Source organism: Lygodium microphyllum, chromosome 1 (genome assembly GCF_053477565.2).
Source record: "Lygodium microphyllum isolate KBCC chromosome 1, Lygodium_microphyllum_v1.1.10, whole genome shotgun sequence".
NCBI classification, from domain to species: domain Eukaryota; kingdom Viridiplantae; phylum Streptophyta; class Polypodiopsida; order Schizaeales; family Lygodiaceae; genus Lygodium; species Lygodium microphyllum.
Window position 1 is genome coordinate 3601953 of NC_141135.1, and position 27167 is coordinate 3629119.

A 27167-nucleotide genomic window follows, 5' to 3' on the forward strand; every position below is an offset into this window, starting at 1 on the left:
CAGAAACATTTCAAAAAGACCAAATTTGAAGGAGATTTACATGATCTGATTCCTCCAAATGCACTTGTATGTATTTGTACCAGCAACCAAAATGGGTTTTCACGAACTGTGGGACCCACCAATATGCTATCCTCACCAAGTATCAATCATAGGGTCGAGAATCAAGATAAGGAGAACATCTTGATAGACAAACCAGAGAATCAGAATATGTGAACTTGCCAGCTTCAATACTTCACCATCAGTTAAGTGGTTCAGTTACAGACAGTCCCAGCTAGACTGTGGAGCACTTGTACTTCTTTGTAAAATTTTTCTTTTTAATATGATTAGTCACACCTCTTTTCAAAAAAATGAAAGAGTGGTTGTTTGATTCCTTGCTCCAGCCATAGATGGTCTGCTCTGTATCTTTAGGTGGGTGAAGGGTGTGGCATAAACACTGTCAGAAATGTTCTTTTGATCAATACAAATAATTAGACATCACTCTGCATCACGCTATGCAGAACAGCAACAGCAATTGTACATTTGTTATCAGCTCTATTTCAAGCTGTACCTCGCTGAAACAGCAATCGTCAAAACTTCATCAGACTAGTGTTTCTGGTATGTAAAATGCTGGTTTCACACTTCACACTACAGGTAGGGTTTGGAAGATCTAGGCTGTTTCAACTTGGGTTGAAATCAATTCTTAAGAGCCCCTGATGCGCCAAGATTCTAGTCAGCATGGATACCTAAGAACTGGTTTAAAGATCTGACAAAAGCCTGAGGGTTCGATGGCTCATAAGGAACTAGTGAAGCCAAATCCATGTCATTAATTGTCTTAACCAGAGTACCTGGAGACGCATAAAACAGATAATTAGATGCAGCTAGCTCTTCAGCAAGTTCGGCTTGGTGATTGTCCATCAAAGCTTCATTAACAACAACAACAAGAGGCTTCCCCAGTCGGAGTGCCTCAAAGATGCTTCCAGAACCTGGTACATGGTTTCAGTAGTATTAACATCTATTTCCAAAGACACATTGGCATGTTCAAGCCTCATTTGCAATAAAATTCTTTACCTGCATGGCTGATAATCAACGAAGCTGAGCTCATATGCTTCATAAGGTCAGGTGCAAATGTAAAATGTTCAATGTCCACGCCTTCAATGCCATCTGACGACTGTAACCAGCGTGAACACAAGTGAACATTTGCAAAGAGATCGAGACATGCATCTTACTTCCAATTTTCAGCTACATGTCAACCAAACAGACACAGTAAACTGGGCAGAGAAAATTATGATACTATCTTGCCAATTCATAAGAGAAGAATCTGCTGCCTGACCCCCAATTTGTATTATTCAATTGTGAAATAAGACTCACATTTGAAAAACAACCAGCATTAGGCAATTTGGTGATCTTCAACATATTCCCACAAATTGAACTCAAATTGAACACTAACTATGAAGATTAGCAGAATGACAAAGGTAGCACAAGGTACATATAAGTGCATTCATTCTAGGCATCTCCCCTATGTGCTAGAGGCTTTCAGAAATTAGTGAACCTTGAAATCTTTGGGGTGTTTTCTTCCTTACCTTTCAAGGGTTTGGCTTGCTGAGTTGAAATATCAAACCTCTCCCTACAATGTCAATCTTACCGAGCATCAAATTAAGAAAAACCAGAGTCTTACCAACAGCAGGCAATGATGCAACACCAGATTGATAAGCAAATCTTTACTCGTTGGGTTGGATAAGTGACACTTTCAGGACTATTGCAAGAGACACACAACACAAAGAATGTACTCAAGCCTTGCTGCAGAACACACCTGTGGAGATCTCTCTCATATGATCTCCAATTGACAAGCCATCTTCATGAGCTTGGAGAGGTTGAGGAAGTGTTGCAAACCTCAAGTGTAAATCTTTGCAATTGGATACGCATTGTGGGTGCAAATCCACCTCCACTCAAGAGTTAGAATCACATACAGTATGGTAAGGTTCAAGAACTCTACAAACCTTGTCATTTTGCAAACACGGTTATAGATGTTGGACATGGTAGACAGTATTTGCATCTGTCTAATATTACAGGTGTTGCCAAGCATATCTTTATGCTGAGGCCAATATAGGTGACGATTCAGCTGAATTAGCAGGTTACTGATAATAGTAGATTTTTGGGTTTTGCTACACAATGTCTGATGAGCGATTTGATCAGATTATCAGTGGCAGGCTTGACAAGCATAACTTCCATACTTGGAAGTTCAGATTAACCAATTTCCTTATGAGTGGAACTACATTGAAGGAGATAATGCAGAGGCTCCAAAGTTACCGACATAGTTTTTTTATATGGCAATCATATATCAAACGCATATAAGGATGAGATTATGAATGGAGTATCGGAGCTGAATCATATGTTGCCCTAATTTTTTTTCAACTAATCAAAAAGTATGTATTTAAAAACTAGTCATTATATCCCATCGATACCCTTAATCAACATGACAAGTAACAGCTAGAATTAATTATTTAACCCTATGAAGTCATCTACACAAATTGACTCGTGAGTCAAGAATCAATCAATCATTTCCCAAAATAGAAGATTCACAGAACTCAAGAGTCTAAATTTGCAAGACTAACACCAATGTTCAAACCACAAATGACTAAAAAATGTATGCACTTCGTTTTCTACAAAATGGCAGTTTGAAGAAGAGAAAAAAGAAAGCAAAAAACTTTTTATTTTAACCCAAATATGATCGAGTATGATTGCCCCTATTCATACTCATATGGAATCCACATATGGAAACGTATAGAATCTAAATCATATTCGTTGGAATGCAAGTATGGTTACCGAAGCAAAATGCTACACCTGAGCAAGTGAAGGCATTTAAGAAATGGAACCAAGGTGCTTGGAAAGTTATGTATTGACTTTCCATCAATGTTTCAAATAACATGATTTGTCATATACAAGATCCATATAGCCTTGCAAAAGCTTGGAATAACTTGGTCAAGTTGTTTGATACAATACCAAAGTCATAAATTTACAGTTGAAGTTTGAGTTAAATAATGTCAAGCATAGCAATCTATCCATCAAAGACTATGTGTTGGACATTAAGAGCATTGTTGAAGCTCTTGGGTCTATTAAAGTGCAGATTGATAATAACAATATAGTGGTTGCATGTTTGGATGGTCTAGACAAGTATAAGCAATTTTGAACCCCCATCAACACACGAGATAGCATTTCTAATTTTTCATATATAATATCTATCTTGATAAAAGAAGAACTTAGGTCTTGTTGCATCCTTGTAACAAAGAAAGAACCATTCAAAATAGGTGCTTGGAGGAGAAGGTCATAGAGGTACAGGATATAGCGATGGCGCTATTATGGGCAAAATCAATGACAACCTTATGACTCACACATACAAGTGGTAGAGACCAGTCGCAAGGCAAGGGAAGCCATAGATGACGTGGCACAAAAAATACGAATTACAATAACATAGAATGCTATAATTCTAATCAAAAAGGTCATATTTCATATAACTATCCAAAAAAGAAAAGAGGTAGAATTGTGAGTGCGCAACGGAATAAGGAACACAAACACAAAGAGAGAGAGAGAGAGAGAGAAAGTAAAAGATAAAGGAAGAAATATTGCACTGACTGAAGATGAATACTAAATACAATGATGAGGATTGATTAGTCCTTGCATGCAGCCCAAGGCATAAATGAGGGCACCAAATCAGGCTGAGATGATGGCAGCACCAACATCGAAGAGTGTTTAAGAGACGGAGTATACTGAATCTGCAAAAGAGTGATCTACCAAGTGTAGCCACCTCCACCAAAAACTAGCAAACTGCATACAAGAGTATGTCCTAAATTTTGTCGACTACAATGGATGAAGGTACAATTGCAATAAATGCAGTCTGACTGCACAAAAAAAATGGAAAAATGATGGCAATCTCTCCCAAGCAATTATGGACCAAAAAGATAGTGGCAGGAGGTGTTAACCAATTGACAAACCATTGAAATGCACAATAAATGTATCTAAAACAGAAGAAATGCACTCTAGAATGCCAAAGCTCCCATGTCTCCATCAAACTATGACAAGAGCTCACAACCAAGAGATGACAGACTAACATGACTAAAATAGGCAAGCTAACATCCCAACTTAGAGCTTGGGAGTGTTTGAAGACCCAACAACCTCATGTGATGAAGTACAGAAGCCTTGGGCAAAGGCTTCATGAAGAGATCCGCCACACTGTCCTCTGTGAGACAATACGCCACCGCCAGCTCAGAATCCATGATCTACTCACGAACATAGTGTTACCGAACCTCAATGTGCTTTGTGCAAGCATGAAACACCGGTTTCTTCACCAGAGCAAGGGAACTCTGATTGTCCATGCGAAGCTCTGTAGGTCCTGTCTATGGAAAGCCAATCTTTGCCAACATATGACAGAGCCAAATTGCCTCCATATTAGTCGAACATAAGGCACAATACTCGACCTCTATAGAGGAAAGGGCCACAGTAGGCTACTTCTTGCTACTCCAAGAGATAGCTCCCAATCCACGAAAGAATGCATAACCTGTAGTGAACCGTCTCAAATCCACATCACCTGCCCAATCAGAGTCACTCCATCCAAAAGGAGTAAACCGCTCTGCATACATGCTCCCGTAGAATCGAGTCCCTTGTTAATACTAAAGAACACGTAAGGCTGCCCTCTAGTGATCTTGTGTACAAGTTTGCATTAAAAAAGAAAACAAAGCCACCACAAAAGAAATATCCAACCGAGCCTGAATGAGCCAAATAAGAGAGCCAACAAGGCACCTATAACGGGTAGCATCTAGAAGGGGATCTCCTATTGCCACAAGCTTGGATTCAAGGTCCATGGGGCAAAAAACGGACTGACATTCGGCCATACCAAACTCCAAAAGTAGCTCGCAAATGTACCTATGTTGAAAAATGAAAATGCTTTGTGCCATCTGATAGATCTCCAAACCAAGAAAGAAGTGTAAGATCCCAAGATCCGTCATGTCAAACTTACGTCTCAAAATGCCCCAAGTACCATCAACCTCTTGAGTATCGTTCCCTGTAATGATGAGATCATCCACATACAAGATTACCAAAACACATCTGACACCCTCAACATGTACATGCAGTAAATGCTTGGGTAGAGCCAAAGCCACTGGCTTCCATCTCTCTTAGTCACTCATCATGCTCCAAGACAAGCGATGAAAGCTCCTCCCATAAGAGTTTTTTGCAAGTCCTCAAGGTGATAAGGCGAGTGTAGAAGACATCAAACCAAGGAGATAGTAACTGAGTCAAGAGGATCATAGCCATATTCTCAGAAAAGATCTTCCGTCCAACAGAGGCAAGCTCACCTCTCATATCTTCCATGTTCGTAATGTGCTCCTTCATAAAATGAGAGGTATCGAGAATGAGCATTCGCAACTTCTCAAGGGAAAGCTTGTGGGCAAACATCTTATGTTGATACAAAGACGCAAGCTTACTCCACACTTCCACAGAGTCCTCAACCTGCGAACATGCACAAGAATAGAGTCCTACAAACTCATGAAAAGGAAGGATCTGGCTCTAGAGTTGAGCTGACCCCATAAGGCTGCACAGTCCATGGAGGGCACATCTATGGGATCCTTTTTGCAGTCACCCAAAAATGCTGCATTTTGATGAAAACAATGTGGAGGCCAGAAAGCAATCAACTATAGGAGATATAGATGTGCCACCTAGAAAAGAAAAGACTATCGCCTACAAGCCAAAGAAGTGCTACCACCTCCAAAAGAGGAAAATCGGCTGCAAAATCTGATGTGGCAGCAATAAATGTTACCACTTGGGGAATAAAAGTTGTGGTTGAAATAAATAGCTGAGGATTCAACACTAGGAGTGTCACCTCTACTGGAAACCTCCTGAAATGGTTGCGTTTGCAACAAACATAAGATGTTGGGCTTGCATTTGATGGCTAGGTATGCTCCTCTACAAAGAAATCTGCACTCTATGCTCTCACTTAGGCGATGATACCATGTGAGAGTGCACAACAAAAGAAGGAACATGAACATAGAGAGAGAAAGAGAGAGGGAGAGAGAGAGAGAGAGAGAGAGAGAGAAAGCAAAAGATGAAGGAAGAAATACAACACTGACTAAAGATGAATGCTGAGTACAATGACAAGGACTGATCAATCCTTGAATGCAACCCAAGGCATTAGTGAGGGCACCAAATCAGGCTGAGATGATGGCAGCACCAATACCGGAGAGTCTCTAAGAGACAGAGTGTGCTGAATCTGCAAAAGAGTGATCTACCGAGTGTGAAAGGTGTGCTATATATAGCCACCTCCACCAAAAACTAGCTAACCAAAGGAGATCAAATTTAAAGTATTGCACAATGCTTCAAATTTATCGTGAGGAAGGGCTTTGGTAAAGATGTCTACCACATTCTTATTGCTAGGACAATAGACAAGACTGATATCCCCTGCATGTAGCCTCTCTCTCTGACAAAGTGATATTGTATCTCCATGTGTTTCGTGCATGTATGAAACACTGGGTTCCATACCACTACAATGGCACTTTGACTGTCTGTAAACAAAGGAGTAGGCTCCGTGACAGATACATCAAGATCAGCCAACAAAAGCTATACACATTCAACTATAGTAGCAAAAGTTGCCTTGTACTTACCTTCACAAGACGATGCGGCAACAGTGGATTGTTTCTTGCTACGCTAAGAAATGCAAGAAGAGTCAAGAAAGAAACAATTGCCACGGGTAGAGTGACAAGAATAGAAATCACCAACCCAATCAGAATCACTACAAGCATGTAATTGGGCAAACCCCCCCCCCTTTGGCATAATCTGAATCCAAGAGTCCTGGTGCCCTACTGTAATGTCCCCATTACTTAGTTTATTTTAATAAACAATGTGCATATACATTCCAAATATTGATTTATGTTGAAAACAAAATGATAAAGATTGCATATTTTTAAAACTATCTCTAACAATGAAGATAATTGATGAGATATTATATGCCAGTTCATGGAAGGAAGGCTTGGAAAACCCTTCCAAAGCTTATTAAAACTATGTTTGTAGTATAAAACAATAAAAAGAACTAGCCTAGTGGATAGTCACTTGGTAGTTAAGTGCACTTGGGTGACGACACTGCCGAGATGGGTGACCTCCCGAGAAGCTTTTCCTACAAGCTAGTGGGAGCTTCTCCCGCGCAGCCAACGAAGCCTACATAGCCCATTGCCAAGTATGCCTTGGCCACTGCCTTGGTCATGAGCCTTGGAGTGACGCCCGCCCGACGACGCGACGCGCAGTGCACACCATATCTTTATCTCCACGCTACGTTTCAAAAACGCAGCCCCTCTCTACATCGATGATGTCATTGAAAATGCTAAAAGCAAGCGTTCTCTCTTCCCCCCCCCCCCCTCCAACATCATCAAAAACGCTAAAAGCAAGCGTTTTTTATTTTACTCCCCCCTCCCCTCCCGATTACTACATAAACAGGGATAGAGCGTTACGTCAAAATAACAACCCATGCAAAAGTCTCTCTATTGTTGACGCAACGAAGCTCTGCTACAATCAGCCGAGCCTCTCTCTTTTTATACCTACACGGCAGCACTGCTCAAATCCATCAAGCTTCTTCCATTGCTCCCAAGAGACGTTGAGATGTTGAGGAAGGTCATGCTTTGAGAGCTCCCCAACGTGAGGAAGTAGTTGTTGCTGAAGCGCAAGCGGAAGTTACTCTGTGCAAGAATAGTAGTCGCCTTGCTAGGATCAACTCCAAACTGCGAGAAGAGAGCTGAAAATCAGGCACCAACTGATGTAGACAACAATGGACAGCTTTGGCTAAGATCTCCTCCACGAACGGGGTGTGGGTAGCAAGTTGAAACACCTGAAATCTACAAAAACGAGATTAAGAGCTGAATGGAGGACAGCATACATATTTATAAAAAGTTTTGGCCCTCCCAAGTGGATTTGTGCTTATGGGACACAAAAACTCTCTAGGATCGTGTTTCTTTTAAATAAACTAGGTTTTTTCATTAATTAAGCATGTTTGGCGCTGTTTAAGTAAAGCTAATGTATTTTTAGCTCAACATTTCCTCTCAGACCCAACAACGATGCCATGAGAATAGAGGCCATTCAAGCCCTTGCTTTGTTTATCTTTTACCCCAAGGTGTCCCATCCCAAAGCAGCCAAAGCATCGGACAAAGGGTGCACATCAGCTAGCCAGTGACCTACTAAGACTACAGAGGCGATAGTTACCTTACCAAGGGAGCCTAAGTGATTATCCCAGAGAGGACAGGCATCGGACAAAGGGTGCAGATCGGCTGCCCAGTGGCCTACCAAGCCCTACAAAGGTGGATGAAACTAGCTATGGAATTTTTTTTAAAAGGGCTTTTTAGGTTTGATAGATGAATATCCGTGTCCCAAACGGGAGAGTGATAAGGGATGGTCAAATCCAAGATCTTCACAAGACAAGCATACTATCCCTACCATTACTAGGTGTCGGTGACGAAGAAAATGGCTAAGGTATATATATAGCAAATAAGCAAACCAAGCAACCAAGCTAGGAAAGACTGCCTTGGAGACTGCTATGTGCAATGCCATGAAGATTGTGGATCCTAGAGTTGACCACTCCAAAAGACCGAAAAGAGATAAATGCGCACAGATGCATGTTTACATGAACAAAATGCCAATGCATAGGGTAATGCAAAGGGAGATGCAAGATGTCATGCTCATGCAATATGCTATGCAATAGTACTACTTGGACAATGCCCTCGTAGGGGAATTGTTCACTTGTCCAAGTGCACTTTTACAATCATGTCATCCTGACAATGTGGATGAAGTTATAAATGTCCATAATACAATACAAAAAAATAAATAAATGTAATATCTAAAAAAACTGTAGCATAATCACTGTCACTATCAAGAGTAAAAGTCGCACCCTCTCTCAAACTGGAAGGGAAAGCAAGAGGGAAGCACCCTCTCCCCATCAAGCTGAAGTAGGGGAGGGTGTACCCAAGCCAATCCTAGCTAACAGATACTGAAGAACCGGCCGATTGACTGCTTTGATCAAGATATCTACAAAATTATATGATAATGGCACAAACTCTAGGCGAATAGTATCTAGCTCAACCTCCTCTCTAGAAAAGGAAAGTGGACTCCCACATGCCGTGTCCATGGTGTAATGATCAGATTGTCCGCAAGGGCAATGGCACTCTGGTTGTCGCAGTAGACAACTGTGGGAGAGACACATGGAAAGTGAAGCGCCACCAGTAAACTCCTTAGATAGATGGCCTCGATGGTGTCATTAAAGAGAGCCCGATACTCAACCTCGGCTGTGGAAGCCACCACCGTCTCCTGCTTACGGCTGGACCAAGAAATGGGAGCCGTGCCCAAGGTAAAGAGATAGCCGCCATGGGAACGCTGGGTGTCAGGATCTCCTGTCCAATCAGAATCAGTGTACCCCTTCAAACATAAACCAGAACCATATATCAGGCCATAAGAATAAGTACACCACAAATAACGCAACACACGAAGACATGCAATCCAATGTCACATCCTAGATGCTCTGAAATACTAACTGAGTATGCTAACTGAGTAAGCTAAATCTGGCCGAGTGTGAATTAACCAAAGAAGTTTTCCTGCAACAGAACGATAGGTATATTCATTGAAGGAATGTCCTAGGGTATCCTTCGACAAGTGGACAATAGGATCTAGAGGCATGGCCACTGACCGTGTCTGATCCAAAGTATACTGTTCCATGAGTTAAAGTGCGTACATCTACTGTGGCACAAAAATACAGCCCCCAGAATAAACTACCTCCATCCCCAAGAAATAGGACAACAAACCAAGGTTCGTCATCTCAAATGTAGCTTTAAGCTTAGCCTTGATTTCCGCTATGGCAACAGAATTTGAGCCTATGATGAGCAAGTCATCAACATATAGCAGGATATAGCTAACCCCCTCTGCAGTAGATCGAACATATAAGTTCAGGTCATAAGGGGTAGAATGGTATCCATGAGTCTCCAAGAACTCGTTCATCCTATGGAACCAAGACCACGGCGCTTGCTTCAACCCCTAAATAGCTTTATGCAAGCAGAATACCTTATCCCTAGGGTTCCTTGAAGGAAAGCTCAGTGACTGCTCCACATAGACTTCCTTCACCAAGAAACTATTCACAAAGGCACTCTTGACATCCATCTAATATATCGGCCAACCGTGGTGAGCGGCTAGCATGAGTAGCAACAGAAAGGAAGTCAAACGCGCAGTAGAGACAAAGGTTTCTTCATAATCAATGCCATGCTTCTGTCGAAACCCTTACACGACAAAGCGAGCCTTGTACTTATCTAAAGTCCCATCAGCTTTTAGCTTGGTCCTAAAAATCCACTGTGTTCCGATAACTTTCTTATGGCTCCGACGATCCACCAATGTCCAAGTCTCATTTTGGTCAATACTCTCTAGCTCCTTCTCCATGGTCTCTCGCCATTGAGGGTGCTGAAGAGCCTCATACCATGTATCCCACTTAGAATGCGCCATATAATCAACTGTAAACAACGACATAAATGATGCCTGAGGAGCAAGCCAAGCAGATATTCTAGGTCCCTCCGACGTGGAATCCGATGGTAGGATCCGCAAATCCCACATGGTCTACTGGTACCAACAAGGTAACGGGTCTTGAGGAGGGGGCTTGGAAGCAAAATAATCTGTTAAAATATCAGGAGTGGAAAGTAAACAAAGCTCAGTATGTACGATCTCTGATGATGTGGAAGGAATCGGATCAGAATCCAGTGCAAAGGACTAGACGATATCCCTCTCGTCAAAGACGACATCCTGCCTAACGATCACCTTGTTTGTCTGAGAATCAAACAAATGATAGGCTTTCACTTCAAAGGAATATCCCACAAAAATAAGAAGATCAGCTCAGGGAGTGAGCTCAGGGTCTTCTGAGGAAGAGCTGCAATCGGGTACCAATTAAGAATGTATACCGAAGTGGTAACAACCTCAACCCAAAGACGCTCAAGGAGCTCTGCTCCGAACAACATAGAGCGTGCCATTTCCATGACTGTTCGGTTCCTGCGCTCTACGACTCCATTCTGAGAAGGGAAGTTAGTAGAGGTGAGCTGGCATGAGATACTATGCTTCTATAGAAACTCGAAAAACTCATGGGAGATGAACTCACCACCGCTATCACTCCTAATGCAACCGACACAACGACCAGTTTAGTTATGAACCAGCAACACCCAAGAAGAAAAATATGTGAAAGCATCTGACTTATGCTTGAGAAAGTACACCCACATGTATTTGGAATGATCATCCACTATCAAAAAGAAGTACATCGCATCGTTCAAGGCGGCAATGGATGTTGGCCCACAAAGATCAACATGAATCAATCTAAGAGGCGCCTCAACACGATGCGAGGTTTGCTGAGGGAATGGGATACGGTGCTACTTCTCGAGCTAACATGCTTTACAGACATCTCAAGCTAGCTTCAAGCGTGGAACGCCCTCAACCAGCTCACAGTGTGACAACTCATAAAGAGAGTCATAACCAAGATGCCCTAAGCAAAAACGCCAAAGACGCTCATTATTCATAGGCTCCCGAGATGTGGCTAAGGCCTGGAAGCTATGGAACACAGAGCCCTCAGCTGTCGTCTCGGCCACAAAATGTGTCATGTGATATAGGCCATTAGGCTGTGCCTCACCGTGAGCAATCACTAAACCAGTCTGAGAGTCAAGGACCTCAACTGCAGTCGTCGTAAAAAAGACTGCTTGCCCCAACCGGCAAAGCTGCTAAACAAATAACAAGTTCACCCCAAGCTGAGAGACATGATATACATTGTCTAGCGAAGCTAGATCCACACCCTTGTCACTGGCAAAACTGATACAACCTTGAGCTTGAATCTTAACCGAGGAGTTGTTTCCTACGCGGACTAGCCCGCCCGGCTACATGGGCTCGGGAACGGAAAATGTTTGTTCTATATAGAAGTCATATGATGTGTAGCTCCACTATCCACAATCCAAACACGAGCTGAAGTGCTCGACTGTGACAAGTGGGCCTCTACAGTAACCTCATCAGAAGGCAACTCACAGATGTGGACAAGACTCGCATCTGATGTCTCTATGGAGACGATGTGGGCCTCTACAGACCAGTCACACAAGCCTTGGAGTTGAGAATATTGTCGACTAAGATGGCTGAGTGGTGACAGTATGAGTCTAACCCTTAAACTGCCCCTTGCCATCATCCTGTCTCCCGTGCTCGGGGTTGCCTGACTAAGGGGTGGGGGTCTGTGACTAAGGTGTTGGTGTTGTGTCTCTTGCCTTTGATCAACACTCGTCGTCAAAATGGCCAGCCTTTTGACAATGTTGACAATATCTATTCTTTTTAGATACATTTTGCCACCCAGGTTTGAGAGATTGGGATGTTTCTTGTGATTCTCGGATTGATTTTGCTTTTGATTTCGATTTTGATTTTGATTTTGAGTGGAGGTTTGGTTTTGTTTTCCCTTCCCTTGTTGTCATTTTTGAGAAAGAGCAACAAGAGTCCTCTGAAGAGGAATTCATATGAAACTAATCAAAGAACCGTGCATGACGTAACATCTGATACTCAAATTCATAGAATGTAGGCATGGTAGGCTTTGAAATTATACCTTCCACAAAATTGAAGTATTTCCTAGAGAGTTTATTTAGAAACAATGTGACCTGATCGTCAAAGGACTTGGGAGTCCCCGTAGTGGAGAATTCAGTGAGAAGACGCCGATACTCAGCTAACTTGACTTTCAAGTCATCCCGGTCAATGATTTTGAAAAGCTAGAGCTCATGGTCAAGATTGATACGACGGGTCCTATGCTAAGACGCATAGCAGACAGTCAAGTGTACCCATTGCTCAGACGTTAAGTCAAAATGCTGAAGCTGAGAATAAGACTCATATAATAAACCCTACATCAGCTCGACAATAGCGGAGGCATTCCTAGCCTTCCATGAGCGGACAACCTTGTATGGGACAAGTGCAGGATTGGGTTGCAGTTCCAACCCCTACACAAGATTCCATAGGTTTTGGGAGTCAAGAACATGCCTCATCAAGTTCGACCAAGTGGTAAAGTTTGGCCTGTTAAAACGAGTCTTGTCATTAAATACATGCTGAGCTAAAACCATGAGGTATCGAGTAGATGGGGTAAAATGGATGTGGAGGATAAGATGGTGAGGGGTAAGATGGTGGAGCTGGATATGTCTGATAGGTAGAAGGAGGGGGTAAAGGTGGGTAGCCAAAAGTAGGTTGAGTGTCCAATGAGTGCCGATTGAGGCGGAGACACTGGAACATGAATGTTTCCATAAGGTGCTGGTGTAGATGGAGGCACTGGGACACGGAAGCCCTGTCCAAAGTGAGGCTGGGGCACAACAGTATGACCAGAAGGTCCACTAGATAAACCCATAGACGCAAATTGTGAAGTCAATTGATCCACACTCGAGAGAGACTGAGGGGGATACCCAAGCTGCAATGATCCCGAAAATGTGTGTGAAGTAGGTGGAACACCACTCAACTGAGGTAAGGATGAGGTTCTAAAAGATATGTCTATATTTCCATAACCCCCCGATGTGATGTGAGGTACGACATGAGGTGTCTGAAATGAAAATGTAATTGGTGTGAATAGAACTAGACAAGCAGCGGAAGAATATGGTGGGATGGGTGGGTTTTGAAAATGCGGTGTGTGAGGTGCAGATACATTTTGTTCATTTTTAGCATTTAATGATTGAAAATGAAAGTGTGAAGATGATGATGCACCATGCAATGAAGAAAAAAAAACACCAAATGCATTCTGATTTTGTGAAGTAGACTAAAAAGAAGGGAGGTTAGAAGAAGAGGTACATGGCTTTTTCTTATAATCCCCACGACGTGTGTTAACATACAAGAATTGGTCCTCAAGAAAACCTTTTTCGTAGTCAACAAACTGGACTCTTTCTTCCCCATGATTTCTACCAAATATTGCAAAGCAGAAGAGGTAAAAGAAGAAGGAATAAAAGACGAATCTAAAGTACCTTGCACCAGAGTGGATGGAAGAGAATGAAAGAAAGAAACATACTCCATGTCTTATTCTCCAAGAGAGGGGCCCATCCCTGATGGAGGTCTCGACGGCCCTGCAACATCATCAAATTTACACGCAAGATCTGAAGAGAGAAATTCATGCATACCTTCATTTATAAGCTTTTCTTGAAGGGCAATCCTTCGATCGAGCTCCTCAATCTTCTTTTATCTATAGGCTATAATCAGTTTGTATTCTTCAAAGGTCAGCTTGCTTAGCTTTTCTTCCATGTAATCAGAAGTGTCTTCCACCATGTCGGAACTTTATGGAGCAAGCTGATCGGCCCACTCTCACTCGGTTCTCGGCATAGTTGGTTCTAGAGACTGAATCGGTGTTGTGTTCAAAGTCATTTAAACCTATTGTTGTTTTTGCTTCTTGTGTAGAGCTTTTAGATCAAAGGCCTAGGTTTCTCAGAGAGTACCAGGCTCTAATACCATGTAAAGAAATACCCTAACACAGAAACATAAACAGAAACCGTACGGCAAAGCACGTACTGATAAAAGAACACAGTTAGGGTTAGGGTAACTCAGAGACAATGAACACAGTGAATGAATGAAGTGATATGACTACTGAATATACGATACTCATGCAATCAACACACTATGCAATGAATAAATATTGAACCTCGAACTCCTATATCTCAAGGATCAGAGCAAGGGTAATGAGCTAGAGAGTGTTGTACTCCGAACAGATCCCGAATCGCAACAAGGCAACCTCTAGATGTCGGACACCAGTAAACACAGTAGTGAGAAGCTAGATCTGATGCAGACAGCAGTGAGGAGAGAGAAAGACTAAAAACGCAGACAAGATTGACTGCAAGAGAGAGAAAGACTAAAAACACACGCTGCTGCAAGAGAGAGAAAACTGCCAAATGCAAGCTGGGCATCTCGATGACAACCTGTAGAAGCTAGGCGACAGCTAGAGGAGAGAGAAAACTGCCAAACATAGGCTGTAGATGACGTGGTAGGCAATACGATAGCAGGTCTGTGCAAGAACAGCAGTCGCCTGGTTGGGATCAACTCCAAACTGCGAGAACAGAGCTGAAAATTAGGTGTCAACTGATGTAGACAGCAATGGACAACTTTGGCTAAGATATTCTCCGCAAACGAGGTGTGGGCAACAAGCTGAAACACCTGAAATCTGCAAAAATGAGATTAAGGGTTGAATGGAGGGCAACATACGTATTTATAGAAAGTTTGGGCCCTCCCAAGTGGATTTGTGCTTATGGGACACAGAAAGTCTCTAGGATCGCATTTCTTTTAAATAAACTAGGTTTCTTCATAAGTAAAGCTAATGCATTTTTCGCTCAATATGTGAAAGTGCTACTCAAATCCATCAAGCTTTTTCTATGGCTCCCAAGAGATGTCGAGATGCTGAGCGAGGTCATGCTCGGAGAGCTCCCCAACGCGAGGAAGTAGTCGCTGCTGAAGCTCAAGCGGAAGTTACCTCCAAATCCGTTCAACCCGAAGGACCGGTTACTCCACAACAAACCGAGGTTGCGGTTATACCCTGTAATCACGATGGATGGCCGAACGGAGATAATCAGGTTTAGTACATAAAAAAAGAATTGCTTTTAAGCTATTAACTCTACAACTTTCAAATTTTTCTACTTTATGTTATTGCTTTTTTGCATCTTACAATAAAATGAGAAATAAGTTAGTAATGTTAGAAAAGCCCATAAGATAAGTCTGTTACACAAATTACGATTAGTTAAAACGTACTTAAACTTACAAAAACATGTTAATATTATCAATTGCTTTTTAGAAAAGAACACGGAAATTAATAAAGAGGATAGATTCTATGCATCGCATGCATTGACAAGTGTGTTAAAAATGTTTTATGATTATGACTGCTTTTGGATTTGTGAATAATGAATTATGTCTCTAATGATTCCGTGCTCGTAACAGCCGGACGAGTTGTAGATTGTGATGGTTCAAGACATTAGGGTCCCCAACCCAATGCTCCCTAACACTCTGCGGAGTATGGAAAAACTCACCTGCGGGTGGGGGTCCTATGCTCCTAGGGAGGTAGGTGTTTTTGGTTTTTGATCACTCAAGCACCTGAGAGGGCAAAGGGCCAAGTAATAAGTGCCCTTACTATATATGATGACTCTTGAGGCTCAGGGAAGCTTAGAGGGGCTCTGAGCCAGTAAATTCCTTGTTGACCGTGGATGGAGTGCGATCACATACAACCCAATCCTATAAGATTGAAAGGCCCTATCCTAATCTGGACAATATCTTTTTGCAGAAATATGGTTTTGTATCACTTTGTGGAGTGATGGTTGTGCTTGTTATTATGAAATAAAGTATTTGATTTCCCAATTGTTTGTTATGTGCTAAAGATTGAGTTTAACGAACCCAGTTTAACTAAGTAATAAAAGGAAGCTGTTTTATATATGTCCAGACAGCGTGATAGTATGCTTTGCTAATTAAAAAACTAAAATAAACCCAATCGAGAAAAGTGGGAGACTTCAATCTTGACGATCGAACGCCTATGGCTGGGTGGACCTGATAAGTCGGGTAACTTTCCAATACTAGATAGAGCTGATTAAATCGTGACCCTCCCAATATCGGTAGAATTAGTTACCAAGTTTTACACCGTTTTAGTAGGCTAGAGCTGAGATTTTACCTTATAGGTAAGGGGATCGAGTTACACTCTCCCCCATCTCTCACTCTCTTTGAACCAAGTGCGATGTTAACCTCACTCCTGCCTTTGATTGATTACAAAGTGGTCTTTCTTAGGTAATCCTTAGATTGCTCTTAGGGGTGACTTGTTCACACTTCCCTTGTGAAGTAAAACTGAGATTCCCATGTTTAACTAAGTCCTAGGTTTCCCATGGGAAGACTGAATGGTGATGTGCATGGATATGAATTTCGGTCGACTACTAACAGGACTCCTCCGAGTCTGTTGGAGGAGACAACACCTCACACGTGGTATCAAAGCCTAGGTTTCAAAAGAGCTTTTAGTGTCAGGTTAAGTAGTCAACATATAAAAGGAATTAATAAGATAACCATACTTCTTTGAAGAGAACTGTTGTTGATTATCTTGCACTAACACTAGCATACACATTGTGGTCACATGAACTTAACGATGAGGAAGCTACACGTTTACGGGATATTTTTCCCATCATGTATCAAGTAGCCTTAGGATCGAATAATTTCTCATACCACAAGGCTATATTTGAGATAATGGAAATGATCTTTATTCCTCCAATTGTATTGCAACCTTATCCTAACTCATGGTACATGAGAGATTTCTAGCCAAGAAATAGGTCACATATGGGGATATATTGTGGGCGTAATATCCTTCATCATTATGTAACAATGGAGGATTCGATGGCTGTTGAACGATTACTAAACATTAGGAATGAGCCTATACCTCAAACCTCGTGGGTATATCGGAAAGTGCTACAAACAATACCACATGAGAGAGTTGTTATAGTGCCAAGAAGACCTTATTTTGACACAGGATATTTTGATTACCCCCAAGAGCCACCATATTATGTTGTTTGCCATGTACATGAGAATCCACCAAGATATGAGAATATAGACCCTGATACTTTTCATGAGAAAAGGATCCATGAGATGGTGTATTGGTAGATCATAGTATGATCAATATATCTTTGTAAATACTTTTTATAAATATAAAGTCTCATTATTAGAGCGTGAGTTATGAGCTTATGATGATAGTTGAGTTGCTTTGACACGTTAATGATGAAGTACACTTTATGCGATTGATTTTTGGAATCATGTATTCCACTACTTGCCAGTCAAACATGTTGAAATTAAGAGAGCATAATGGCTATCTCAGAGAAGACTCGTCTACGGAGTTGTTTAAGGATAGTTGGAACCATCCAATAGTCAACTTGTCTTCTTTGGGCAAAGAAGGAAACACAAGCACCTGTACAACAATTGCCATGTAAGGCATCTTCACATCGGTACACCAAGCCTTATGGGAACCGTAAAGGTGTTAGAAGTGGAGCAGCAATGGAAACATAAATAGATGTTGTAATAAATTGCTAAAACACAAGACGAGAGAAAGGAACACTAAAGAACACAATACAAATGAGAACTCAGATATATGCTCGGGAAATGAAATCCATATATCCAACACGAGACAGTTGCATACTATAGTGAGTCACTGACTGCGTGGGCACCGGCACTACCTCCTCTACGGAATCTCCACACACGATGGCAGATGCGTGACTGAGTGAGGAGGAGCCTGAATATATGGAACAAAAATATGTCATCAATATGATCAGGTCGGTCAGCATTTAATGCTGGTCGACCAGCAAAAATGCTCAAAATGGCCATAAAATGACACAAATAAAAATGCCTAAAATATTCTAAATAATGTGTCCAACCTCTAATGCACCATGACCATGGATTCCCCACCTTTGGCCAGATCGCCAAAGTGTCCCCCATGTGAGCTCATGACTAGAAACCAATTCCGAATTTTGTCAAATAAACAACCCATCATGAACCTTGATGTCAATCCTAGCTCCAAGATTTGAACGTATCAAACTTCAATCGATACATCAGGGAAGTCCCTCTTTGGATCCTGCGCATCTGTATAGATGTATAGATGAGGCGCGACTACCCCATCTCACCACCCTCTCGCACTCCCTCTCTGGCACTGGAGAGTCATGAGGGATGCCATCATCACCGCCACTAGAAAGCAGCTCAAGAAGGGGCCACCAATCCCTTCCTGCAATCTGACGAAGCTAATCCGTTCTACACCTAAGAATTCTCCGTGGTCAAAGGATCAGAGTCTGAGTCTGAGGGAGATGATGACTCGTCAAAGGAGTCAACATCCCACATTGCCTTCTTCTCCTCTTCTTCCTGGAAGCCGCTAACTCTTTGCAATCCTTCCGTGAATGACCTTGTCAGAGTGCAGCGGTGCGGAAGCGTAGGACTGAGAGAGAGAACGCAGAGAGAGAGAAGAGAGAGAGAGAGACAATGGAAGATGAAGATCTGCTATATAAAGTGTGTTGTATACAAAGATATGCAGATATGTACACGGGCGCAGTGCGCTGGACTGCGTGTCTCCACCTCGACGATGCAACCTGCTGTTCACCTCGAAGTCCGCTGCAGTCTGCACTGTCTCCTGTCTGAAATCTGCGAACAGAGACGGAATCTGCACGTGCCACCAGTCTGTAATCTGCGAGCAGAGAAGTGCGGAAGACTGCTGAAAAACTCGGCTATTTATAGCCAGAATCTGGGCGAAAAACAGGGCAGGTCGGCTGCATTTAACGAGCAGAGAAGTGCGGAAGACTGCTGAAGAACTCGGCTATTTATAGCCAGAATCTGGGCGAAAAAACAGGGCAGGTCGGCTGCATTAAATGCAGCCGACTAGACTACAGGCAGTCGGACTGCCACGTGGTAGTCCGACTGTACAGTCCGACTGGACTGTGCAGTCCCGGTCATGCGATGATCTCTAACACCCCCTCTCAGAGCCTGGGCGGGGCAAAAGCCTGAGGGATCTCGAATGTCTCCGAAGTAGAGCCTGGGGAAGTGCCTTCGTAAACAAATCTGCAAGATTGTCCTCCGTCTTGCAGTACTCTACAGTGATGGTCTCATCCAGAAGCTTCTCTCTAATGAAGTGGTACTGGATCTCTATGTGCTTCATCCGGGCATGAAAAACAGGATTCCGTGCCAAGGCAATGCAACTCTCATTGTCACATTGCAACAAAGTAGGACGAGTCTGGGGGTAGCCAAGCTCCTCCAACAATCTCCGAAGCCACACGGCCTCACGTGGTGGAAGACACGGCCCGATACTCCGCCTCAGTAGACGAAAGGGCTACCGTGGGCTGCTTCTTGCTACTCCATGAGATAACACCTGCACCCGAGGTAAAACAGTAACCTGTAGTAGACCGCCTGTGGTCCACATCACCGGCCCAATCCGAGTCACTCCAACCTGCAAGTACAAGATCTGAACCATCTGTCCCTGCGGGATAATGAATCCCTAAATCAGATGTCCCCCTCAAATACCGAAGTATCCTCTGAGCAGCCTGCCAATGCACCGTCTGAGGTTCACTCATAAACCCTGTCAAGAGCCCAACAGCAAAACAAAGATCAACACGAGTGTTGAGAAGCCAAATCAATGATCCAATCAACTGACGATAGCGGGAGACATCCGCCATAGGGGAAGCTGAATGAGAAGTGGCCTTCCAATTCGGATCCATAGGAGTAGAAAGGGGCCGACAATCCTCCATCGCAAAAGAAACCAAGAGCTCCTGTACATATCTCTGCTGAGAGATGAAGATCCCCCTCTGAGACTGATAAATCTCATGGCCCAAAAAGAAATGGAATAGACCCAAGTCCGTCATCTCGAACATCCGATGTAAAGCTGACTTCGTCTCTTGGACCTGCTGTGCATGATCACCTGTGACAATCAAATCATCAACATACAACACAAAAAGCACACAACCATCCTCGAAAGTGTGAACATAAAGCTGCGGATCGGCCTTAGAACGCCGATATCTCAACTGAGACTGAAGGAACGAATCAATCTTCTCATTCTATGCACGCGGAGCCTGCTTGAGGCCATACAAGGCCTTCTTCAACCTGTAGACTTTCCCATCTGAAGATCCAAAGCCAGGAGGCTATTCAACATAGATCTCCTCCTTCAAATCACCATTGAGGAACTTCACATCCAACTGGTAAACAAGCCATCTCCTATGGCCAGCCAAAGCAAGAACAGCTCTAATGGTCGCCATACGAGCAGTGGGGGCAAAAGTATCATGACAATCAATCCCTGGGCGCTGTGCAAAACCTCTAGCAACAAGGCGAGCCTTGTGCGTATCCAAAGAACCATCGCTAAGGTATTTGGTCTTGAAGACCCATTTGACGCCAATCACCTTCTTATTCGGGGGGCGTGGCACAAGTGACCAAGTGCCATTCCTCTCAATAGCCTCCAACTCAGCTTCCATAGCTTCTTATGGTGCGGACCGTAAAGCCTCCTTCACGGAGGTGGGCTCTCGATCCTGCATAACACGGGTCATCAAACAATAGTTAGAGCAAACAAGCTCCGTAGAATTGACCTGATGCCTCCGTGACCGCCGCGGATCATCCTGCGGTCCCCACTCCTCAAGAACCCCCTCGATCCCTGAATCACGGAGTGTGTCACGGGCCCATCGAGGAGGAGGCCGAACCTCCCCTCGTCTCTCTCCATCAGCTGAAGACTCTGGAATCTCCACCGGTGGTAACTCCTCAGGGGTGACCGGTGGAACAGTAGACTCTGTGTCAGAAACAAAATCATAATCAAAAGGCACGGGCTCCAATGGAACTATAGCAGGAGCCCAACTCTCTCCTGGATCTCCAAGAACGGGATGCTCCTCACCCGTTGATATGGCCGGAACCTCCACAAACCGCACATCGCAACTAGTGTACACATCCCGCTTGATGAGATCATACAATCAATAGCCTTGGGACTAGGAGCTGTAGCCAACAAATACCTGTCGTCGGGAAGCTGCTTCAAATTTATCACGGTGAGCCTTGGGAATGTGAACATAGGCATCACACCCAAAGACCCTAAAGTAAGAAACATCGGGCTTAGTCCCAAAGTAAGCCTCAAAAGGTGTCATCCCATCAACGGCCGAAGTGGGGGATCGATTAAGGATGTGGACTACAGTAGCCACAGCCTCGGCCCACAGAACCTGAGGGGTCTGTCGGTGAATGCCATTTTCTTGAGGAGTGTTGGTATTAGCAAACTCCTGGTGAATACCTTTATCTGCACAAAAACGAGCAAACTCATTAGAAACAAATTCACCACCCTTGTCGGATCGCAAGGTCTTCAATTTCCGGCCCGATCGGTTCTCCTCAAAGAGAAGCCAATCCTTGAAGTAGGAGAAAGCTTCTGACTTCAATGCTAAGAAATAGACTCATGTCATCCTGCTGTAGTCATCTACGATCAGCATGAAGTACGAGCTCCCACGCAAGGACTCGTTCCTCATAGGGCCACATAGATCCGTAGATACAAGCAATACTGGTCGGTCAGCAATAAATGCTCAATATGACCATAAAATGACACAAATAAATAACGCCTTAAATATCCCAAATAATGTGCCCCTAGCCTTTGCATGCACAGACGCACACATGAGCTGACATATCTACTAACATAAGGGAGGGACGAGGAGCAGGGTGCTCCGAACAAGGAGTCTAAATGGGTGACTTTTGTGAGAGTGCGCAACGGAAGAAGAAACATGAACACAGAGGGAGAGGGAGAGAGAGAGAGAGAGAGAGAGAGAGAGCAGAAAATGAAGGAAAAAAATCCGCAGTGACTGAAATGAATGCTGAATACAGAGCTGTGGACTGATCAGTCCCTACACGCAGCCCGGAGCGTCAGTGAGGGCACTAAATCATGTTGATGATGATGGCAGCGCCGAAGACGGACAAAGATGACGGAGTCGGAGTGTGCACCTGCCGAGGAAGGAGGGAATATGATAATACTGTGAGAGTGCGCTGCGGAAGAGGGAATACGAACACGGAGGGAGAGAGAGAGAGAGAGAGAAAGCAGAAAATAAGGAAGAGAAATCTGCATTGACTGAAATGAATACTAAATACAAACGGGAAGGCAGAAGGAGATGACAAGGAATGACAAACATGACTGCTAACAAATACAACTAACTACCAAGTGGGAAATGACTATAAATAGCCAAAAAACACAAAAACTGGCTGACCTGAAATCTGAGGCCAAAAATATGTCCCCGACCAGCATTCAATGCTGGTAAAAATGCCAGAAATACTCAAAAAAATCCCAGAAAGGGTGGACAATGTCCGCCGGTAGGTGAGGCAAGCTGAAGAATGCACAAACTCCCCCGGGAAATGCACATAAAATCTCGACTAGAGGAGAAAATGCACTGAAATGCAATAAGCTGAGTGCTCTAGAATGAGCTACCTCCTCTGTCAAAACAAGTGATAGACAAGTCAGAGCTCCTAAAGTCCTCATTTGACTCAGACTAAGGCTCACAAGCAAGAGATGACAAGGCATGATAAACATGACTGCTAACAACTTTGACCTCCAATAATCTCACCATCTCTTAGAGGAATGATAAGAGATCTCATTCTCTGAGTCGGAAAAGCCGAAGAACTAGGGATGAGACATCTTCCAAACCTGCTAACACCCAAAAAAAGCTGCGTTTGGTAGTGAGCAACGCTGGACAGGAGGAAATCAGCCATAATCGAGATATAGATGTGCCGCCTACACAATAGATTCTATCACCTACCCTACACATGGCTAGCTGAATCAGTGAGGACACCAGATTTGGTTGAAAATGATGATAGCAGTAGCAACGCTAGAGACAAAGGAGTATGTTTAAAGTCGAAGGAGCAGAGCCTACAAAATATGATTTGCCACAGCCAACCTACCTGCTAAATAGCAAAAAATGGGCCAAACTGGCTGACTTGTCCACATGGCAAATCTAGTCAACTAACTACAATCCAACTACATTTAATGCAATTGTAGGCTGCTAATGTGGCAAAAAATGTAGGAAGAAATGCCAATTGATTGGATAATGTTGTGCATGGTGACACATGCTGGGAAATGCAAAAACTGAACCAAAAATGCACACTAAGAATTGCTAGAGCTCCCATGTCTCCATTAGTCTTTGACGAGCTCACAACCGAGAGATGATAGACTGACAACACAAAAGTGACAAACTAACAAACACCTTTGCCCGAACGGGTACGTTTCACTCCCTTCACAGTGCAGATTCCTTCTAGATGCTACCACCTAATCAACCAAGACATTGCAATCATCTCCAAGCTCCACTCCATTGGATTTGCATGATTCAATATTTTTCATTCTTCATTCTTCATTCTTCTTATGTGTTTTCAATTTTCTTTGTCATAGTGTTTGCTATACACTTTATTTCTCCCCACAAATTTTACATTTCTCAGCAAAGACTGGTATAGAAAACATCATATTTTAGACATAAGATTTGTCAACACCATCATAACCATTTCTTCAAATGTTATCTTCCTGCCAAGGGATACAAGCTCGTCTCATAGTTCCTCCATTTTGTTGATATGATCTTTCATGGTCGGAGACTTATCAACAAAAAGCATTTGAGTTACTTCTTGAGAGTGATGCAATGGGCAAGAGTCTTCACCTAGTACAAAGAAGATGGCTTGGTTCAAACCACCCCAATGACGGAACGGATTCTTCTAACATGTACAAGGACTGAATCATGGCGGCTTATAAAGAGAAAGAAATGGGCTTGAGAGTTGAGCCTATCTCAAGTAGCCACCTAATCGACAATCGATCCCCAATATTGGGATCCACCACTAGATAGCAAATGGGGGTGGTGACGAAGTTCCATATATCAAAGGCATCTAAAATATAATTCACTTTGCAAGACCAAGAGAGTAATTGAAACCATCCAGACAATCCTTCTCAAGCAATGTAGGAAGAATATGCACTTGCACAGATGGTGCTATAATGGTCAAGCCAGGTTCGTTTGTGGGAGCTCTTGTAGAACTAAAGTGACAAGGGGGGTAAATGAGATCGTAAATACCTCAAACTTCTAGACCAATCAGATTGCCAATCTCTCTTAAATACAAGCTCAGATTTTCAGTCTTCTTCACACTGATCCTCACAATCTTCACGACAATTTGTCTGATGAGAACATCGGTCTTCAAAGACATGATCATAGGCGTATTGATATTCATCATTAACAGTTTCTTCATCTCCTCCTACAATCTGCTCCATCTAGTCCCCCTCACTACCCTGCATTTCTGGCACTCATGCAGGGGCCTCAATCCATCACATGTGTCTTGTGTTTAGGTTTGTTTTCAAAATTTTATGTTCCACTTCCATGTGCACATTCACAACTAAAATATTGTTTTTAGCTAGATTCTCTAACTTAAAATAGATGGCAGAGTAGTAGGGAAAAGTCGTGAAATAGATGTAATATTTAACCATTCAACACATTCCCGGCCTACATTCTATACAAAATTATTGTAAACTAAGACTCTATAAGAAAGCTCATCAGGAAATTATATTGCCCTCGCCACACCTATAGTTATAAGCTAGGTCTGCATGGTGGATATAGTTGTCATCAAGCTCAAGCTTGATGATTGCTTGGGCTTTGTCATCACTCTTTTGCCATCACATGAGATGTATCACATGTGTCTGCATGGTGGATATAATTGTCATCAAGCTCAAGTTTAATGATTTCTTGGGCTTTATCATCACTCTTTTGCCATAGTGCTGCACGAGCAACATCTCTAGGTTTCTTCTCCTATCCACTTGTTATTGAGCATAGACCTTTCTTCATGAGGATTAGCTTTATCCTTGATTGCCGTGGAAGCCCATTCATTTGAAGTGGCATGACAGTGAATCTTTGCCCATACTCGATGGTAGTAGCCGCAACAAATAACCAACAAGTGAGTTGAAATTGGATGTGTCAAGAAATTAGTGTCAAATAATGGACACTAACTAATATGATTTCAAGTCTTCCTCATCAGCATTACAACAGAGCTAACCAAACGCAAACACTGCATGAACTTTAAGCCGAGACTACAACTTGCCATATAAATGGACAATTCACCCTAGCTGCAGCAGGTAAATATTCGGAATGGCACCTAGATATTCCAGATTTGCAGATGAAACAGTAACATTTTAAACATGGTAGCATCAAAATGCATACAGGATCAACAAGTGTTGCAAAAGCTGCTTCCTTTTACTAAAAGTTCTGTTAGTAAGTAGTACCTGTGTTGGGATGTAGCTGCCCCGTCCCCGTTGGATGAGGAGAGAGGAGTAACCCTTGCTGGCAATGGCGGCTCTGAACTCGGGGGTGTCCACTACTTTGATAAGCTCGTCAAATGATGTGGTTCCGACTGTTACAAACACCCGGCCCATCCTCACGCATCACCTAGAAGCAAGGTATTCGGTACACAGAGGGGCCAATTTGCAGCCGCTTTCAAGACTTGAATAATACGGTTAAGCTTCAATTGAAGAAATAGTTATACGATTCGCAAATGCAAGTAACTTGCTTCGCATTTCCCTCTAAAATTCTAATCAAAAATGTTTTTTGTAAACGTTACTTCATCCTTGTTATTTATCTACAATAGAACCTACAATGGATCTTGATGATTAGGGGGTAAATGATTGGTTTTTGGTCTACGTGTGATCACATGTGGCAACTTGAGATGCAACAAAGTCACCAACTTGTGATGGTTCTCTCTCTCTCTCTCTCTCTCTCTCTCTCAAGTTTGAATTAATGTATAGAAATATTTACATCAGGCCTTCTGGCCAACCAAGCACAATCATAACCTTTTCGAAATACATCAAACGTTTAGGCCAACCAGACATAAATGCCAAGAGTTGTCATGAAGCCAAAATCCTAACAAGAGAGCACAATGCACGAACAAAAACTCTTTGAAAATCTAGCAAGAAACAATCCACAAGAACAAAGGAAGGGGACCATCAAGATGGTACAATAGGGGTGGAGAGAACAATGTCCATGTATGGAGCAGCCACCTCTCCAATAATGAGGCCAGTTGAAATCACAGAAGAAATATGCCATAATAATAAGCCTCACACTCATCCCACATGGCCATGAATACTTGAGACCAAATAAAAAATAAAGATATTTCTGGTCCACCAAATGTGCCACAAAGAGCAATCCATCGCATGAAGGGAAAGAGGCAATGATGATGAGACTACAACCTAGCTGAGGAAGGCATCTTGCCAAGGACCCAAGAGCGGACTAGCATTCTTTGACCTGTCAAAATGAGGTCCACACTCTGGAAATGTAAGTCCCAAACTTGTATGGCAACCAAGTAAGAAATAAAAAGATGAACCAATGTCTCCTCACAAGTAGTACAAAGATGCATCTAACCCAAGATACCTTTCGGGCCCGCAACACATTGCCTATGGCAAGACCCCCAATGAGAAGCCTCCAAATAAAAACGTTCCCTTGATATGGAAGCTTTGACTTCCATAACTAAAGCAAGCAATCCCTCCAATTAGCCACACTATCATGATTTGACCAAACTTTGTTAGCTTTTTTAGTAATCCATCTCTTATCCTCCAGCATTTTGTGATAATTTTGATTAGCTAATCGCTTTAGAAAATCTTGGGGTTGCACAAAAGCCCATCCAACCATGGCAATAAGTAAAGGAGCATGCAA

General features: G+C 42.8%; 1 protein-coding gene across 2 annotated transcripts; it reads right to left on the reverse strand.

The window, feature by feature from the left end:
* Positions 1-26041, reverse strand: LOC148040781 (glycosyltransferase family protein 28). 2 transcript variants are annotated; one of them, XM_087666862.1, is made up of 4 exons: positions 25745-26041; positions 9286-9420; positions 1048-1147; positions 1-962 (listed from the first exon to the last, which is right to left on the reverse strand). In XM_087666862.1, the coding sequence occupies exons 1-4, from the start codon at positions 25892-25894 to the stop codon at positions 706-708; spliced, it is 642 nt and encodes a 213-aa protein (XP_087522988.1). In that variant the 5' UTR covers positions 25895-26041; the 3' UTR covers positions 1-705. The 2 variants fall into 2 exon arrangements, with proteins under 2 accessions (XP_087522988.1, XP_087523059.1); XM_087666933.1 differs by lacking the exon at positions 9286-9420 and having other exon boundaries at positions 9-962; positions 25745-26023.
* Positions 26042-27167: the final 1126 nt, after the last annotated feature.

Excerpts from the sequence above, each read along its gene's own strand:
- LOC148040781 (XM_087666862.1), bottom strand. The coding sequence starts at position 25,894 with ATGGGCCGGGTGTTTGTAACAGTCGGAACCACATCATTTGACGAGCTT. Across the intron at positions 1,148-9,285 it reads TGGTGGCTTCCACAGCCGAG|TCGTCAGATGGCATTGAAGG; the intron begins GTTGAGTATCGG and ends CGCTGGTTACAG. Across the intron at positions 963-1,047 it reads GTTGATTATCAGCCATGCAG|GTTCTGGAAGCATCTTTGAG; the intron begins GTAAAGAATTTT and ends ACCATGTACCAG.